General features: G+C 35.5%; 1 protein-coding gene across 3 annotated transcripts in view; it reads left to right on the forward strand.

Annotated features, from left to right (window-relative positions):
* The window catches only part of RAD21 (RAD21 cohesin complex component), a 37,845-nt gene extending 24,900 nt beyond the window's left edge, over positions 1 to 12,945 (forward strand). For all 3 annotated transcript variants that reach the window (XM_072603237.1, XM_072603239.1, XM_072603238.1), the window contains exons 9-14: positions 2,324 to 2,547; positions 3,698 to 3,863; positions 4,208 to 4,359; positions 7,396 to 7,545; positions 9,896 to 9,979; positions 11,006 to 12,945. In XM_072603237.1, coding sequence (XP_072459338.1) covers positions 2,324 to 2,547; positions 3,698 to 3,863; positions 4,208 to 4,359; positions 7,396 to 7,545; positions 9,896 to 9,979; positions 11,006 to 11,197 — 968 coding nt within the window. In that variant the 3' untranslated portion in view covers positions 11,198 to 12,945. The remainder of the gene's footprint in view (positions 1 to 2,323; positions 2,548 to 3,697; positions 3,864 to 4,207; positions 4,360 to 7,395; positions 7,546 to 9,895; positions 9,980 to 11,005) is intronic.
* Positions 12,946 to 18,161: the final 5,216 nt, after the last annotated feature.

Raw genomic sequence — 18,161 nt, forward strand, 5'->3', positions numbered from 1 at the left:
AGTTAGTTTTATCTTAAAGAAGGTGCAGTAAATAAAAAATGCTAAGTCAGGCTCTAAAAGAAATGCATGGTACAAATAAGAAAGTCCAAAGGATAATAAGAAAAATAGTGATAAAGTGCTTTTAAAAACTAAAAGTGGTATACAAATAAATATAAGACTTTTTTTTAAAAGTTCAGGACTGAAAACAGGTAGGACATCTAAACAATATAATAATCTTAAAACACTGGTTCATGTCAGAGTTAAAATGAGTAATTTGAAATGCTGTTGTAGGATTTGTCATTTCTAGATAGTAATTTATCTCAATGCAATAAATCCTTTAATACAAACTAGTAAGCTAGCTCAATTTATTTAGAGCCTTTAAAGGGTTAGCATTATTAATAGGTGACTAGATTTATAGATATTTGTTAGTGAACAAATTATGAGACGCAAAAGTTTTCTTATGCTGATAGAAAAGGAAAAGCTTCCTTCTCCAATTTGAGGGGACTGGGAAATTGTTGGTCAAAAGCAGGTTAACTAAAAGTTCTATCTGCTAGGTGAGTACCCCACTGCACAATCACTACCAGTGATTTGTTTACCTTCACTTGAATACCTGATGTGAATCTGGAAACCAAGAGTTGCACAATGTCTTTTGAACGATGTATCTATCTTGAGTGAAAAGGGTGGACAAGAGATTAAAGAAAAAGGATAACCCTAGGGAGAAGCTTGCCCTTTCACATTCTAGCATGGAACTCTGGAAGATAAATCATTTATAGCAAAGGTGCAGAAAGTCTTAATAACTGTAGAAGAAAAAGCTTTCAGGACAGCTAGAGGATGCAGTAGATAGATCACTGAGCTTGAAGTCAGGAAGACCTGAGTTGAAATCCCAAACTCAGTCACTTAGCCTCGTTGGTCCCAGTTTTCCTCATCTGTAAAGTAAGCCCGAGAATGCAATGGCAAACTGTTCCAGTATCTTTGCCGAGAAAACCCCAAGTGGGGTCACGAAGAGTCAGACATGATTAAAATGACTTGAACCACAATGATGAAAAGTTCCCTGCTGCTAGGGGCATTTTTCAGAATTTATTCCTATAATTACTTCATGTATGAATGAAAGTAAGTACCCTAAGTAAAGATCATCTTAAGTCTGTTGTTGAAGGTAGTTTGTTTTTGTTGTTTTTGGTTATCTCTAGGTTCCAATATGAGGAGAAAATTTGTATTGAAAATAACTCAGAAATGTCTGGAGATTTCTTGAATCTTAATTCATTAGTAAATTTCTCATTCACAGTAAATTCCGTTTTCTGCTTTAGGAAACCTATTTTTTTTTTCTTGCTTTGAGATAATATGTTAATTTGGTTATTTGATGAGGCACAGTTCAGTCTTCACAAGGTGGTCTTGGATTACCAGGGTAAAGAATTTGTTGTGCAGATAAAATGAGATAATAAATAAAAGCATCATTGAAAAGCAAGAAATTGCTGTCAAGATTTGCAATGAAATTGCAGTAAACTACCTACAGTGGTTGGAGAGTGAATAGATTGTAGAGTTGTAGACTTAGAGTGGGGGAAGGGAATCATGGCTATCTAGTACAACACTTTGATTTTACAGATAGGGAAACTGAGACCCAGAGAAGTTAAATGTCTTGCCTAAGGTCACACAGTAATGACAAAGGCAGGGTATTCTTGGATATTTCGGTTAACTGAGAATTCCTATAGGTACTATGTTTGGGTTACCAATTTTCAAACCAATTAAAATACTTGAAACACTGAACCTTCCTTGAATGTAATTTTTATTTTATTCACAAGGTTCCCGAGGACTTTTAATATCTCAGGGTCATTTTGAAGAACTTATTGTACAGAACCACAAAACAATTTTGTTTTACAGTAGCATAGTGGAAGAAGCATTTTTGGTAACAGAGGAGCTAGGTTTTGATCTCATCTCTGCTTAGTTAACCACATGGTTTTGAGCGTGTCATCTTGATTTAGTTTTCTCATGGCTAAAATGAAAGATTGACATAGACTTCCAAAGTGACTTCCATCCCCAATGCTGTATATTATTAATAAAAGCATTCACTAATATCTATGCCTAATTTTGACTTTGAACTTTCTGACATTTGAATATTGTTAAGCACTTAAAGCTAGCTATGCAGAATAAATTAGAACTATTTCATTCTATGTTTCAGTGTCTACATTGATTTGGGTCCGTGTGGTAAGTGAAGAGTATAAGAAAACAATGGTGCCTAAGGACCTAAATGTGTACAGATTTCTCTGCCTGGATGCTGTCTGTCAATATGGTTTAACCTTTGCCTCTAAATTTATAATATAACATTCTAATTTTTTGTTTGTCATCCCAGTCAAGGAGACAAAAGCCAAAAGAAAGAGGAAGCTAATTGTCGACAGCGTAAAAGAACTGGACAGCAAGACAATTAGAGCCCAACTAAGTGATTACTCTGATATCGTCACTACTTTGGATCTTGCACCACCCACCAAAAAATTGATGATGTGGAAAGAAACCGGAGGAGTAGAAAAACTTTTCTCTTTGCCTGCTCAACCTTTATGGAACAATAGACTACTGAAGGTAATGTTTGAAGTTTGTCATATGATTTCAGTTATCTTGGGGTGACAAAAGGCAGCTCAGTGGAGCAGTGGATAAAGCACTGGGCCTGTAGGCAGGAAAATCTGAGCTCAAAACTTAACTCATTCATTTAATAGCTTTGTGACCCTAAGTAAGTCATTTAACCTCTGTTAGTCTCAAGTTTCCTAAGTGTAGTGGGAACCATAATAGCACCTTCCTCATAAAGTTATTGTGAGGATCAAATTGAGATATTTGTAAAGTGCTTAACACACAGCACCTAACATCCTAAGTACATATTCCATTCCACAACACATTTTGGTAATACAATAACATTTATTTGGCACTGTCTAAAAAAATGCAAATTTGACAAACGCTTTCCTATTAGAATGCCCAGACCTTTTTTTTTTAAGCGCATTTAAATTTATTTTACTTTTCTTGCTCTGGTTCAGAATCATTACAAACATTATATTGCTTCAATAGTTCTTTTAGATTTTTGCAAATATTTTTGTTTTTTAATTTTATATATATATATATATATATATATAAACATTCAACAAATCAAAGAACAGTAGATCTCCAAACAAAAAAACCTCAGAAACTTCAGCTATTTACATTTTGATGGTATAAGCAGTGTTTCAACAAAATAGAGATAACAATTATTGTGCCTCCTTAATCAGTTTGTGACCTTAGAAAGTTTTCTTGCCTTTGTTTCTTTTAAAAAATATATGGTTGTAATCAATGTGTAATTATTCATACTCTCTTGATTTTGTTTTGCACCATTTCTCTTTTTCCTCCCATATATTTGTAGTCTTTACATTTGTCATTTTTTATGGCTTTATTGCCCTATTCTATTGGTGTGCATTGATTTAGTCATTCCCTAATTGCTGGCCACAAAGGTATAGTTATTTGTCATTTTAAATTATTGTTCGTGTGTTTTGCTCTCTTATTTTACAGTTATCTGGTTGAGAGCTGCACAAGAGAGGTATTATTCTTCAATGTTTACTTGAAAACTTTGTTCTTTAATTATTTCCAGATTTTTGCAATTGAGGTTCCCTGGAAGGCTGATTTCAAGTTATATGGGGCATCAACATGTAGTATATCTGAGATTTAGTATAGAGCCAGTTGTTTATACTTTCATGTAAATCTCTTTTAGCTCTTTACACGCTGTCTCACACCTCTTGTGCCAGAAGATCTTAGGAAAAGGAGGAAAGGTGGTGAAGCAGACAATTTGGATGAGTTCCTCAAAGATTTTGAAAATCCAGAGGTACCCAGAGAGGAGCAGCCACCACAGCAGCAGCAGCAACAACATGATATTATTGGTTTGTAATCCAGTGATTCTTTTTCCATGCTTAAGCTGGTATTTAGGTTGAGATTCATGGATGATTATCCCATTAGTTTGAATATAAATTGCATTGTAGAATAAGATATCTTTGAGTGAACCTAAATAAATAGAAATAAAGCAAGAGAAAATAAATGCATTGTGGGCAACTTTTAGGTTTCACAGAAGTCAGATTTGATGGGGGTGAGGTGGAGTATAAGCTGTAGTTGAAACAATATAGTGATTTGTTGTATGAGCGTATGACTATAGTATATCCTTTTCAGCCTTGAAAAAATAGGCCTCTCAACTTTATGTCAAATCTAATCTTTATATGATGGTTTACAGATGAACCTATTATAGAAGAGCCAACCCACTTACAGGACTCAGTGATGGAAGGCAGCAGAACCAATGCAGATGATTCTGCCATGCCGCCACCACCACCTCAAACAGGAGTAAAACGCAAGGCACAGCATGTTGATCCAGAGCCTGTGTTACCTGTAAGTAAGAAGATGTTGCATGTATAGCAAAAGTGTACCTTTCTACGCTACCTCTTTGATACTTCAATATGATTAGTCTTTGTTATTAGGAGAAGCATATTAAACACTGGTCAGCAAAGTAAATCAGGCATATAGTAATAAGTATTGTTGACAAAGGGACAAAAATTGTCACTTGAAAAGGACTTAGGATTTTTAGGTCCTAATTTAAGAGAGAAAATAATGAATAAAAGTCCTGACCCTTGAGTTAGGAAGACCTGTGTTCCAAGTTTAGTTGTACATAATGGCTCTGTGAAGCTGGGAGAGTTGTTTGATTTTTTTCAGTGGCCCATTTCACCTTCTTAAGACAGAACAATTACTGATCTATATTGGAAGAGGAATTTTTGTTACTGAGAGTTCCTTTTCACTGATGGAATCAGGTCTTTCCAAAAATGCTTAAATTTAGGTGAAAATTTGACATAACCATATTTGAGAACTTTTCTGATCAAGTGAGTATCATGGATTTTTTCTTTACTACTCCTCATTAGTACTACTCTTCATTTCCCATGTCTGAAGTCCCTTATTCTTAGTCTTCTAGTTTGAAGAACAGGAGCTCTGAGTTAACTCGTTCACAATCGTCTACTATGTGGAAAAGACACAGAGAGATGAAGTGAGACATTTAACAGATCTAAGACAGGCTAGAGTGTCAGATTCATTTTCCTTGATTCTTATACAAGTGTTGGGAATATTATTATTCTCCCTTATATGAACTGCCCTAAATTTTGTGTAGCTATTTTCTTGTGTTACTGAATTTTTCTAGAATATTTGGGGGGGAGGGGGGAATGTAACAGCAAGGACTCCGACATACACACAAAAGGGCCTGCTGTACAGCTTCTTAGATTTGTTTTTTCTAAAAGGAAAGCAACTTTTGAGGGGGGTCAACAATCTACTTTAATCAAGCACATGTATCATTCACTTAGTTCAGGGGGGAAAGTCAGCTCCCTGAACTTTAGAGAAAATACAAGCAGAAATTACAAACAGAAAGACCAACAGACAGGGCTTCCAGCTATCTGACCATAGACAATACATACATCGTGATTGGAGAGAAAAGCACCAACATCTGGGTTTTCAAAGCCTTGGGGTGGAGGGTAGGGGTGGGACTCCTTAGTGGCTACTCAGAGTCTCTTCTGGCACTCTAACATTCATCCAAAACATAAACCCCAAAGTAAAACCTTACCTCAGAGTATAACACTTTTCAGAGGAGGGCAGGACCCTCAGGACCCAGTGCCTCATTAGAAATTAATAAAAGGTATCTGAGACCTATTAATGGCCTGGGAAGATCTTTAACTCTTCCCCCCACCCACCATTAGCCTTACGGTAACATTACTATGGGAAAGTTGACAGTTTTCAAAATATTATTGTTTACCTGTCTTAGAGAGGGAAGGGGTTGAAATGATGTATACCAGAAACGTAGGTGCTTCATTTTCATATTTTTGGACCCCCTAACATAAGCTCATGATATGGGATTTAGCAGCAGAAAACTGAGACACTGAAAAGCCCAGCCTATATAGATAAAAAGGGTCTTTTGGATGTGTTTTGATTATATAGAAGAACCAGCTTTTCTGTGCCCTCTGGTGGTCAGGAGTTGTAATTAAAGCATATTATGCATTGTCCTGATTCAAATTTGCAGTGCTTCTTGAACTTTCTGTCAAAACACCATTCCATAATACATTAACACAAGGTGCTAAACCTGAGATGAAATGTAAAACTGACCCTGACGGTGATATCACTTCATTCTTAAAAGTTTTTGAATGCCACTACTAAAAGGCTATTTAGAACTACTCCCCTATCTTGTTTGTTGTGAGGAAAGTGGTTCACAGATGTAAGCCATGTTTAGCATTATTGCTTCCCTCTACTTTCCACTCTGTCCTTGAGCTTTTCTTTACCAACTTTCAATTATGTAAAGCAATTGATAATGTAAGACAAAGTAAAAATCTAAGACAATTTTTCATTCTGATAGCTAATAATAATGTGTCAGTTTAGTTGCCTGTAGTGTTTTGTTTATGGCTTTGTGTCAATCCTGTTAAAATATTTGCCATGTAATTTCTTTTTTCATGAGAAACAGCCATTTTTCTTAATGGTTCTTAAAGCAGTTGGCAAAATTTCTCCTTTACGTGGAACATGTGTCCACTCAATTTATCTTTGAAGAAAGAGAGGGATCCACATTAGAATTGTGACTGTAGTCTCAGGTTTGGAGACAAAGTAAGAGAAGTTGGCCTTGTATGATTTTTAAAATCTGTTTATTTTAAATTACTTTCATTTCTGAATTATCCAAAAGGTCTTCTTTTGTGACAAAGATCAGGAAGGAAAAGAAAGAAGCAATTTAAGCAAGGCAAAGCATGCAGGGACCACATGCAACAGAATATGTAATATTTCACAGCCTTGAGTGTCTCTATTTTTCCAAAAAGGAGAAGTATCTTTTCTGTTTTCTAGGACCAAGCTAGGTCTTAACACAGCATTCACTTTTAGATTTAGCCTGGGTCAATTCATATTGATCTTCCCTTACTTTGATTTCTATATGTTCATCATTTATTAAAGTGCAATTAATATTACCACAATTCAGCCATTCCATAACCAATGACCATCTACTTTGTTTTCAACTCCTTTCTGCCTCAGAAAGTGCTGCTGTGAGTATTTTAGTATAATGAGACCTTTGATCTTTGACTAGCTATCTGATGAATGAGTCAAAGGGTATAGACGTTTTTATTATTTTTGCATAATTCCCAGTTGCTTTACAGAATGGTTGGATTCAAAGTTCCACCAGCTCTGTGCTTGTCTTTCTGTACCTTTCCAAACTTAGATTATTCCTGTCTTTTTCATCTTTGATGCTTATGTAATTATTCTCTTATCCATGATTTGGAACAGTCTTTCATATGGTTAATAGTTTAAAATTCTTTTGAAAATTTTTCACATCTTTGACCCAGTATTCCTGGAAACTTCATCTACTTTGAACTGGCATGTTACATTTACGTTGTTTCTTATCCTTTCTTTGAATATCAGCCTGAACATTTGCAGCAGTTGGAAATCCCACCTGTAGAACTTCCCCCAGAAGAGCCTCCAAATATCTGTCAGCTAATTCCTGAGCTGGAACTTTTGCCAGAGAAAGAGAAAGAAAAAGAGAAAGATAAGGAAGAGGAAGAAGAGGAGGAGGTAATAAACTCAGAAGACTGGCAAATTCATTCTTATTGCGCTATTTTCACGTGGCTTTGTTTTTGTTTTAAATGTGTGTTATATTAAGTGATATTGAACATTTAAAGGGCTCTACTGCCACAGAAGGTTCAGTGGAGAAAAATTGGATATGTTTATCGCAGAGAAAAGGTATAACAGGAGCCATGAATTGCTTTCTTGAAGCATTTAAAAGAGAGATTGAATACTTTTGTGATTCAAGGGCAAAAAAGTTAAAAGGGAAGCTGATTTCTATAAAATATAATTTCCTCACAATTAGAACTGGCTTGTCCTCTTGTGCATTCAAGCTAAAAGTTAGGCCCCCATTTTTCAATATACTGGAGAGAAGGTTAAATCTGCAAGAGGAAGGAAAAATAAATATTCTCTAAGGAACCTTCCATTTCTGAGCCTCTGTGATCCTCATTGTTACTAAGAGGTACATGGAGGGTCTTTTCTTGGATCTGTTTTAATGTTTCTTTCAAGGCATGAATTTTGATACTGTTTGCCCAATATTTTCTTTAAAAATTTAAATAAGATTGAATCAGCCAACACTTCATTTATTAATCTTGGGGATTAAAGTGTTCCACTGAAATGAAATTGTCCTTTTAAACAGCAAGACCTGTTTTTTCTTTTTTTATGGGAATATTTTTAAAATTCACTGCTCTATGCCTTCCTAAACTATTAGAGACATAATTTAACCTTTTCTTTAAAAACATGATCATGCAAAAGAACATAATGTGGTGGCATCAGTTCTGGAACCAGAGCCTCTGGCTTTCATGCTTCATTACCTGTGGGGCATTCAGCAAATCAGCTTACCTCTTTGAACCTCAGTTTCCTCATTTATAAAATGAAAGGATTGGACTTGATAAGATCTCTTCTAAGTCTTTTAATTCTATGAACTGGTGATTCTGAGTTTCAGTTACTGTCCTGTGCTATGGTATAGTAATGCCCTCAGTGACTAGTTGTGTATAGATGTTTACCCTCCACTTAGTGTTTCCAGAGTTAAGAATTCTTTCCTATAATTTCTTTTTCTTAAAAAAAACTGTCTCATTGTCATTGCAGTTGTCAGTATGTCTTTTCTAGTGAAACTTCTGCCGTTCTCCTTTGATCTACTGTGAGGCAGATTTCTAATATCATTAAAATTCCATGTACAAAAAAAGCAGTTGAACTGTAATTGAGTTTGAAGGTAGAGTGTTAACAAAATAAACAGGAATACAACATAATGGGTTTTTTTTGGGGGGGGTTTTCTAAATCAGTACGAAACTGTAAGGAAGGATCCATTTCTGTTTTGAGTTTGACACCAATGGTCTAAGGAATTCTGTGAGGTTTAACGGGCATGAACTTAATAAGCTTTTATAATTGGACCTCTCTTGCATATCCAGAAACCTTTTCACTTAACTCTAATTCTTTACTGTGTCCTAATTGTGGTAGGTGACTTCTCAATAAGTGGAATACTATTTATTTTATTTACAATACAGCAAAAAGGCAGCATGTCCTAATATCTATTTACTGACAAACTGAAACAGGAGTGATGGTGCTAGAATTTGAGGAAAGCACATTTTTATTTTGATACTTTTTAAATTTTACTTAGGGCTAGATTTGGCAGGCTGTGGCCAGGGGGCTAGTCTAGCTTTTATTTGATACCTTTCAAAATCAGATTTAAGGTCCCGTGAGGCCTAATGTCCTGTAATGGAAAAAACACTGGAGTTGAAGGTCTTAGACCTGAGTTTCTAATACTTGGATATAGTAGCTACAAGTTCCTAAAAACTATACCTCAATTTCTTCATTATCAAATAGATATCTACCCTGTTAATTTTATAAAACTGTTGTGAGGTTTTGAAGTGATGAAGTGTGTAAAGTGTTTTAAACCGCTAAACAAATGTAAGGTAGCACTGTTAGGTTCCTGTGATACCCATAAATTTCGTTACAGCTCTGTGTTTATCTTCACTATTGTAGTATTTTTAACCAAGAGTTGTTATGAAGTCAAAGGCACTCCAAGTAGTCATGTTTTGGATATTGTTCTTAGGAGCACAAAGCACTTCAGTGTTTGTCTAAACTTTGTAGCAACAAGAGCTTGAGGGAATGTGTACCTGTAGGGAAGCAAAGGGTAAAAGCTATCTTGGTGTGATGTATTCTTGGTTCTAGAACTGCTTTAAAGGGCTGTACACCTTCAGCACACATACGGAATTGTAAAGCTTCTGCTTTGTGCTAAGTATTTTGTAGCAGCAGCTTTTGGGGATATTTAGAAATAAGAATTTCATTTTTTCCCCCAGTTAGGTTGTGTTTAATGTATGATATTAAATTTAACTTAGCTGTAATTTTTTTTTCCTTTCAGGAAGAAGATGCTACAGGGGGTGATCAGGATCAAGAAGAAAGAAGATGGAACAAAAGAACTCAGCAGATGCTTCATGGTCTTCAGGTATTAACTGATTTGCTTTTAGAGAAGAATGATAAAAGGGAACATGTGATTAAGTAATTATCCCCTTCTCCAAAATTTACATAATAAAAATTAAAAGGCACATATTATGTGAAAACTCCTTATTTTGAAGGTGTTGAAGTACAAACTCTTATTAAATTTTATGCCACCCACAAAAGACACAAATGCAACCAGGTGGTTTTTATTCATAACCCCTAGGTCCTAACCAGCAGCATGGCTTTTTCTCAAAAGAAGTCGTCTTTGTGGATCCTAATAGTACCTTTTTTCTGTTACATCAGAAATTTGGATCTATCAAGTTTTTTTTTTTTTTTTAAGACCTTACCTAGAAAACCCTATATATTTTTATAGTCATCTCCCTTTGTGCTTTGAAAGATACTCTTTGTACTAAGGTTAGGAACATGTATGCCATATAGAGTACTTGTCAAACTTATGATATAAAAGAACATTTATATAAACTTTTATATGAATAACTTAGAGTTCTGTGGGCCACACTGGGTAAATTTTATACCATGTTTAGGTAATTGTATTCTGTAGCTATATTAAAGGAATGACTATTGTTTAATAATCTTAACCCTTGAATTTACATAATTCCCACTTCATCCCAAGATATATTCTGTGTGTCTGATTTTTGTCCACTTGATTGATGTGAAAATTGTATAAGTGTCCTTTGGTCTCTTAACAGAATAATCTTATCAGCATTTAGTTTCTTTTCTTGACCTCAGGCAACAAGAACATATTAATCTGGTACCAAATCGTTAAATGGTACCCAAGAGAGTACACAATCTTGAATGGATATACAGTTCAGAAAATTTGCCACTGTAATATTTCTGTGGTACTATTTAGTTAAGTGTATTATTAGTAGGTTTGGTCAAAAATTGATTTGCAGATTATTGGTCCTCATCTAATATAGAATAGTTATTGACATACTGTAGCATGTTTTTCTATCATCTCAAATAATAAAAGCTTTCTTAAATTGCTTATTCAGTCTACCTTTTATTCGCTTTTCAGAGAGCTCTTGCTAAAACTGGAGCAGAATCTATTAGTTTGCTTGAGTTGTGCAGAAATACGAACAGAAAACAAGCTGCAGCAAAATTCTACAGCTTCTTGGTACTTAAAAAGCAGCAGGCTATTGAGCTGAAACAAGAGGAGCCTTACAGTGACATCATTGCAACACCTGGACCAAGATTCCATATAATTTGAATGTCTCAAAGGATTATATAGCTAGTGTTGATTTCACTAGTACAAATGAATTGCCCCCAATGTGTAGGGCACACAAGACCATTACAGAAAATTTAGATTTTTGTCTGTATAAAGTATCTCTTGCCCCTTTTTTGTATTTTTAATTTACCATCTTCATTTTTAAGGGAAACTGCTCGGGTGGGTTTTGTTTGTATCTAATGGGAGATGTGTTCTCCGGGACCCAGATAATGATTTTAACAGTTCAGAGCAGATGTGTGCAATATTGGTGCATGTAATGATGTTGAGTTGCAGTGAAAAGTCAAGATTTGTATCTTAATTCTCCATTAGTGCATTTGAAAAATTAACCTCTCTGGGAAAAGCCTGCCAACCTCAAAACATTTATTAAGTACCATTTATTATGTATAGGGTACTTGATCAAAAAATGTCTGCTTTCACAGAACAGAATTGAATTTTCTCTAAACTTTTTGCTCTGGTCTTTGGCTATCTGAAAACTATGGACAAATTTCTCCCCAGTTGAGATATTTAGTAGTTTCTACACCAATAGGAATTGGTTTTGTAGCACACTGAAAATCTTGTAATGATTTAGCGGAGAACAAACATCTCTGCAGAGCACTTGCTGAAACCGAACCTCCTCAGATGAAAGGCCAGACTTGTTTAAGCTAATGCATTCCCAGCGTCCTCTGAATCATCTAGTTCAAATCCACATCATTCTAGCTCATTGTCAAGATGGCGTTTTTATCATTGCCTTGGAGGCTTGCTATAACAGCCACTATAGCAAAGGATTTAGTTCATTGTATGAACATTGAAGTCAGCCTTATGACTCCAGGATGAGCAATGGCAGATTTTCTTTCAGGATCAAAGAGGAATTCTATACACATAAGCTATAAATCAAGCTTTTTTAAAATAAATAAGGGTTTTCAGATAATGAACCATTTATTTGGCACATTCAAATCATGGGGGGAAAAAATCAAGGAAGAAAATACTACAAAATGTCTTGTATGACAAAGGGGCAGACTGATGGGAAGCCACGTACCTTGATTATACTTAGTAAGCAGAACATGCTATGTTAACTGTAATGGCTTTTCTGATATTTATTATAAGTCTTAGCATTGATCTATTTTTCCAATACTGCACACTCCTGTGTTTGGACATTTATTTTAATAGCTTTGCAAGAGAAAATCCTGCACCTGGTTTCCTATAATTTAAAAAACTAAAACAAATGAAAAAGCAAAAAAAAAAAAATAATAAAGGCTTTATTGTTAACAGACCAGATAGAACCAGAAATTATGTGAATATGTTGATTATCAAACATGTCTTAACTTTTTTTAGGGCAAAATTACACTAAAAGTTCTGGCATAAACGTTGGCACTTTGGTGGAAAAGATTAACTTTTGAGACTCAGAGTTCCGTATATACCCAATAATGTAAAATTATGTGAAATGTTTTAAAAATTTGTGAGACTGCATAATTACTGTTTTAATAATTCAATTTCTTGAGAAAGGTAATTGTATAAAATTGCTACTGCAGCTTTATTTTCAACATGATGTGCCTGTAAACCATGGAATTCCCCCCTTTGTAAAAAGACATTGTAGATAATTTGAATGTTTAATTATAGACAGGTCATTAGTTTCTTGTTACACATTTTGTTAGTCTGGTTTTTGTTGCTTATCAGGTTTAATATTGTTCTTGAAAATAGTTGATGCTGTGTTATGTATAACTTTTCTAATAAAAGTTGTGTTATAAGCTGTATTTTTCTTATTTTTGTTTTAATTTGAGATAAAATTTTTATAGCTGGAAGGAAACTTAAGAGATCATGATGATTAGTCCTCTCATTTTACTTGCTCAAGGTTGTAAATTGTAAACAACAGAGCCATAATCTGAAATCAGATCTTCTGAGCCCCAATGAAATGCTTCTTACACTGCTATACAATGTTCCTTTCTCTTAATGAGAAAAAATAAACAATAGCTCAAAATGTTGCCTTTTGTTCACTTTATCTTGTCCGATGAATAGGAATATTTTACAGGTTGCAGTCCTTTCGCAATTTAGACCATCTTCATAATTTGTGGCCAAATAATTTCATCACCTGCTAGCCAATCTTGTGATGAGCTTTGGAACTTGGGCTGGATTTGGGGATGGCAAAAACACAATATATTATCAGGCTTTTGAAATAGAAGTCATTAGTTTCCATTTCTTTGGGATAACTTTTGAGAACTTTGAATCCATGAGGTATCAGTGCAGTTTTAGTAGAGGAGAGAATGTAAGGCTAAAAGTAATGTTTTTAATAACATCTTAATAAAATGCAGTGGGTCTTGGAACAGTTGCCTTTTTTTTTTAAACACAGCTTGTGATATGAAAGTTAGTTGAAGGAAATGGAACCATTTAATCTAGAGAAGGGATGGGGGAAAGAAATTTGTTTTGCATTAGCCCCACAAGACAATTCTAGAAGCAACAAGGTAAGTTTCAGAGAGTCAGTTTCCAACTCAAACTACCCAAAAGTGGAATGGGCTACTTCCAAAACTAGGGAGTACTATAACATTCGTAAAGCTGTTGTCTTCATATATAGTAATTAATTGGCATATAAATGTTTGTTTCCTTATCACTTTCCGAAGTCTTTTTAACTGAAGATGGATGACAATTTAGAGAGGATTCCTATTAGGGTACAGATTAGACTACTCCTGAGGTGTACCTATTCCAACTCACTTTTGACATGATTAAGTGCTACTTGGAAGACAGTATGAAGTGATGGCAGTTTGTCATCCTTGTATCTTTTGGAGGAGATTACAGAAGTGAGCAGTGTTTATTAGCTAATGTTCAAGCTATGGTGTGGAACCAAGGAACATAGATACATACATACTATAGTGTATCCCAAAGTTGGGGTTTGGCTTTTCTTCAAAAGGAATACAGAGACTGAGTGTGAGAGACAGCAAAAAGTTAAGTTTTCCACAGAGTTACTAGTTGATGAAGTCACTGAGAAATAAGATAATAAGAAAGCTAGCAGACTGCAGGTGGACTCAACCAATCAGAAGACAGGCTGGCCTTCAGAAAATTACAAAGTTCTTGATAAAGGGGCCCAAATCCAAAACTAGCTTAAACCAGTATGAGAAAAATGACCTAGAATAACCGGGAGAAAGCTTTCCATCACCGCTTGCTTAATGAACGTCATGCATATAAGCAGACACACCCTGCATAAAATTCTCCATTTTCTGATCATGGGTCCTATGTTGAAGCATGTTTGGGAAGGGGGAATCACACCAAGGATGGTTATGTAATGGGCATGTAGAGAAGGTGGTGACCTAATGGAGAACGGACCAATCCATCTCCTGATGGGAGGATCTGTCCTGAACTAACAGTATAAGAATGCTCTTGCTTCTGCATCCAGCACTCCTCCCTCCTCCTGAAAAGGGGGTTGGAGTCCACTTTGGTCAAGGCATTCAATTCCTCTGAACTCTGCTGTTAATAAATTTTCCTTGATATGTTTTTAGTGTCGAGCGTGTTTCTAACATGAGTGTCTGTTTAGGGGGTAAGTCAAAATTAAGACTCATTACTTCAAATGACTAGTGATGTTTCCCTTTGGGTTCTAAGAGCCAATAACTCCTCAGTGGATCTGATAAGGATACTACATAGAACAATTGTTCCTGAGCTGAGCTTTCAAGGAAACCAGGAATTTGAGGAGGCAGAACAGAGGATGGAATGCATTCCAGGAATGGAGACCAATCTGGTTCTGGGAAAAGCATGATAAGTAGGCTTGTTGGGTACATAAAGTACAGAAATGTCCTGGGTGGCCTTTCTCTTCATTTGCCAGTGACTTATTTTGGCTACTGTGACCCATCTCATGGTTAAAGGTGATCCTAAATGTATGAATTTCTTATAAAAGTGAGGCTAAGTGATGCTCAGTATTATTAATGATTGTTATTGTCATTATTGCTACTTGCTATTAAAACTAAAATACAACCCCCAGTTTTGGATACTTTTTCTAAGAAAAAACATTTGTTTCACCTATAAATATGATTTATTACAATTTTTTCGCTTACCTGTTTAATTAATAGCTTCATAAGACTGCCTGTCAAAAGCACATTTTTTACTTCTAACTTAATGCAGAATGTTCCCCTGTATTGCCTACTTTGAAATCTAGATTCTAAGATAACAGTAACTTCTCTCAAAGTCATTCTTAGGACATTTATTGCTATCCAAGTTAAGCAGACTTCAATCACCCCTTCCCAGTGTCACTGACCACATAACATTCTTTGGTTAATCACGGAAACAACTTCATAATAGTTCTTCCTCCCGATGATTGGCAGCTGCGTCTGAAGCTGCTGAACAATGACCAATTACAAGGCAAACGTGTCCTGGTCAATTCAACAGGCATTTATTAAGCACCTGGAAATATGAATGAATGAAACATCAAGATGCTTAATATTCTATTAGGAAATAGAATCAACATAAAGAATAAATAGGAGAAAATAATGGCACTAGGGTGGGATCATGAAAGGCTTCATGGAGAAGAGGATATAGGATACCTCTTAAAGGAAGCATTTATATAAGGAAGAAATGAGGAGGGAGTAAAGGATTGCCTTCAAGGCAGCATAAGACAATATGGAGAAGGTATGGGACAGTAGAACACTCTATGTAAGAAATGGAAAAACAGCCAGTTTGACTGGATCATAGATTGTGAGGAGAGTATAATAAGCAAGTCTGAGTAAGCCAAACTGAGGTACTGGCGAGACGTTCAGGTCAAGATGTCTTTAGGCTCCTGGAGCTCAAATGAGAGGTCCTGATTAGAGCTAGTGCTTGGGAGACATTTGCATAGTAGTGACAGACTAAATGATAGGAGTGAAGGAGACTGCCAAAGGAAAACTGGTACAGAACGGAAGCCAAGTTCAGACCTTTAGGAAGAGAATATTAAGGTGGTGAAGAAGATAGAGAAAGTGGAACTTTTTCACTCAGTGGAACTGGAAGCCAAGAAAAAGTGCTGACTGCAGAATTACTGCTAAGAAAAGACATCTTTCCTGTGCTTTTAGAAGGTGGATCTTGGTTCTTAGGATATTTTCACAGCAAACAATAACAATTCACCTTTATGTAGGTTTTTAAGTTTTATAAAACACTTTTCTCACAAACAAACCCCATGACTGAGGGAGAGGCAAATATTTTTTATTCCCATTTTAGATAAGGGAACTAAGTGACTTGCCCATGCTGGGCATTTTGACAGTCAGTTACCAGGATTTGATAGATACCAGTGGTTCTGACCCCCAGATGTACTGCTTTTTCCACTGCACTTCTCTACCTCTGTGAACCTAGAATGCTGAATTATGAAATTATGGACCAGTTCTCCAGAGATCATCTAGTGCTACCTCCCGTCCTCTAAACTGTCCTGAAAAAAAAACTCTCAAATTTCTAAAGTAGCATTCATTTCACAAATCTGTCATACAACAAAGGTCCTAAACATTTAGAACAGTCTCATATATGCCAAAGTATTCATTAGAACACTCATTATAAAACTGGAAATTAAGCAAATGTCCAAGTGGGGAATGGCAATGGAGTTGCAATGGAATATTGTTTCACTGTAAGAAATTATAACTATGATGAAGAGAAGCATGGGAAAATTTGTATGAAATGACACGAACTGAGGTAAGTAAAGCCTGGAAAACACCGTGCATAAGAACCATCATCATAAAACAATCAAAAGTGAATATTGTGAAATGATAAAGGACAAGCTTTACTGCATGAAAAATTTGTTTATAGGGGAGGGAGGCTATGGGTATGGAACACTGCATAAAATACTTTCTTCAATATGTTGGCTATTTTTTAAACAATATTCTTATTCTTTGTTTTAGGGGATGACTCTCTGGCAGGGAATGGAGGAAGGTAAACACTGGGAAATGTAGAGATATAAAAATAAAATGTATTTAAAACATAAAAGAAACCACACATGAAAATAGAAAATCATGTAAAGATGTGAACTGATGCAGAGTGAAGAACACAGAACCAAGGAAAACATCATGCTTAATGACTCCAGCAAGGAAAATAGAACCAAAAGATCAAAACTTAAAGGAAGTGTGATAGAGGACCACACACTGAGGACCATCACAGTGTGACAGCCCTAAAGCTAAAAAGGAAAAAAATACACTTGGCTTCCTTCAGTGCACAGGAGGGGACTACGGGTGTGGATCCTCAAACAGACTATAGGACCAAGTCGGTATGTTTAATTACTTTTGTTGCACTGCTATTTTTCTTTCTTTTTTTGCTCTTTATTGGGAAAGATGGCTCATTTTGAGAAAGGGAAGAGATATACTTGAAAATAAAGCTGAGATAAAAATGAAAGATGATATCAATACAATTTTATGAACAAATATAACTTCTATGTCCTAAAAAAAAAAAGGGTATCAGACAATACTTATTTTAATTCACTGTACAACTTCATTCAGGCCTTTCTGCAGAGTGTGCTATAAACCATAAAATCACTAACTTAAAATGAATGGGTATCAAAGCTGTGCATATCCATTCTTCTTTTTTATTCCATTCACAGGTTGAATGAGTTTGGGGGTTTCCTTTTCCAAGCAGTGAAAAGCATAGAAATATATGGTAAGAGCTATAAGGAAAAGGAGCTCAAGTGTTCTTGGGAATATTAGTATATCTAAGTTTTCCCATACTGACAACTTCACTGGTGATGGGGCAAATACTTTTATCTCTGGCTCTAGCTTTTAGCTTCTAATTCAGAAAAACAATCGAAGTATAAAGCATTGGTTTTATAATGTGATTTTATAATATAATTAGAATGTAAGCATTGGAGGGGCTAAATGGTGTGCTGCCCTTGGAGTCAGAGGCCATGGGTTTGAGTCCCAGCTCTGTCTTAGATGATTGACCTTGGACAAGTCATTTGATCTCAGTCTCCTGATATGTAAAACTAATACTCTTCTATTCAAATCCAACTCCAGGGCCACATCAGAGAAAATTAAAGTCCTACTTT

This window comes from Notamacropus eugenii, chromosome 4 (assembly GCF_028372415.1).
Source record: "Notamacropus eugenii isolate mMacEug1 chromosome 4, mMacEug1.pri_v2, whole genome shotgun sequence".
NCBI classification, from domain to species: domain Eukaryota; kingdom Metazoa; phylum Chordata; class Mammalia; order Diprotodontia; family Macropodidae; genus Notamacropus; species Notamacropus eugenii.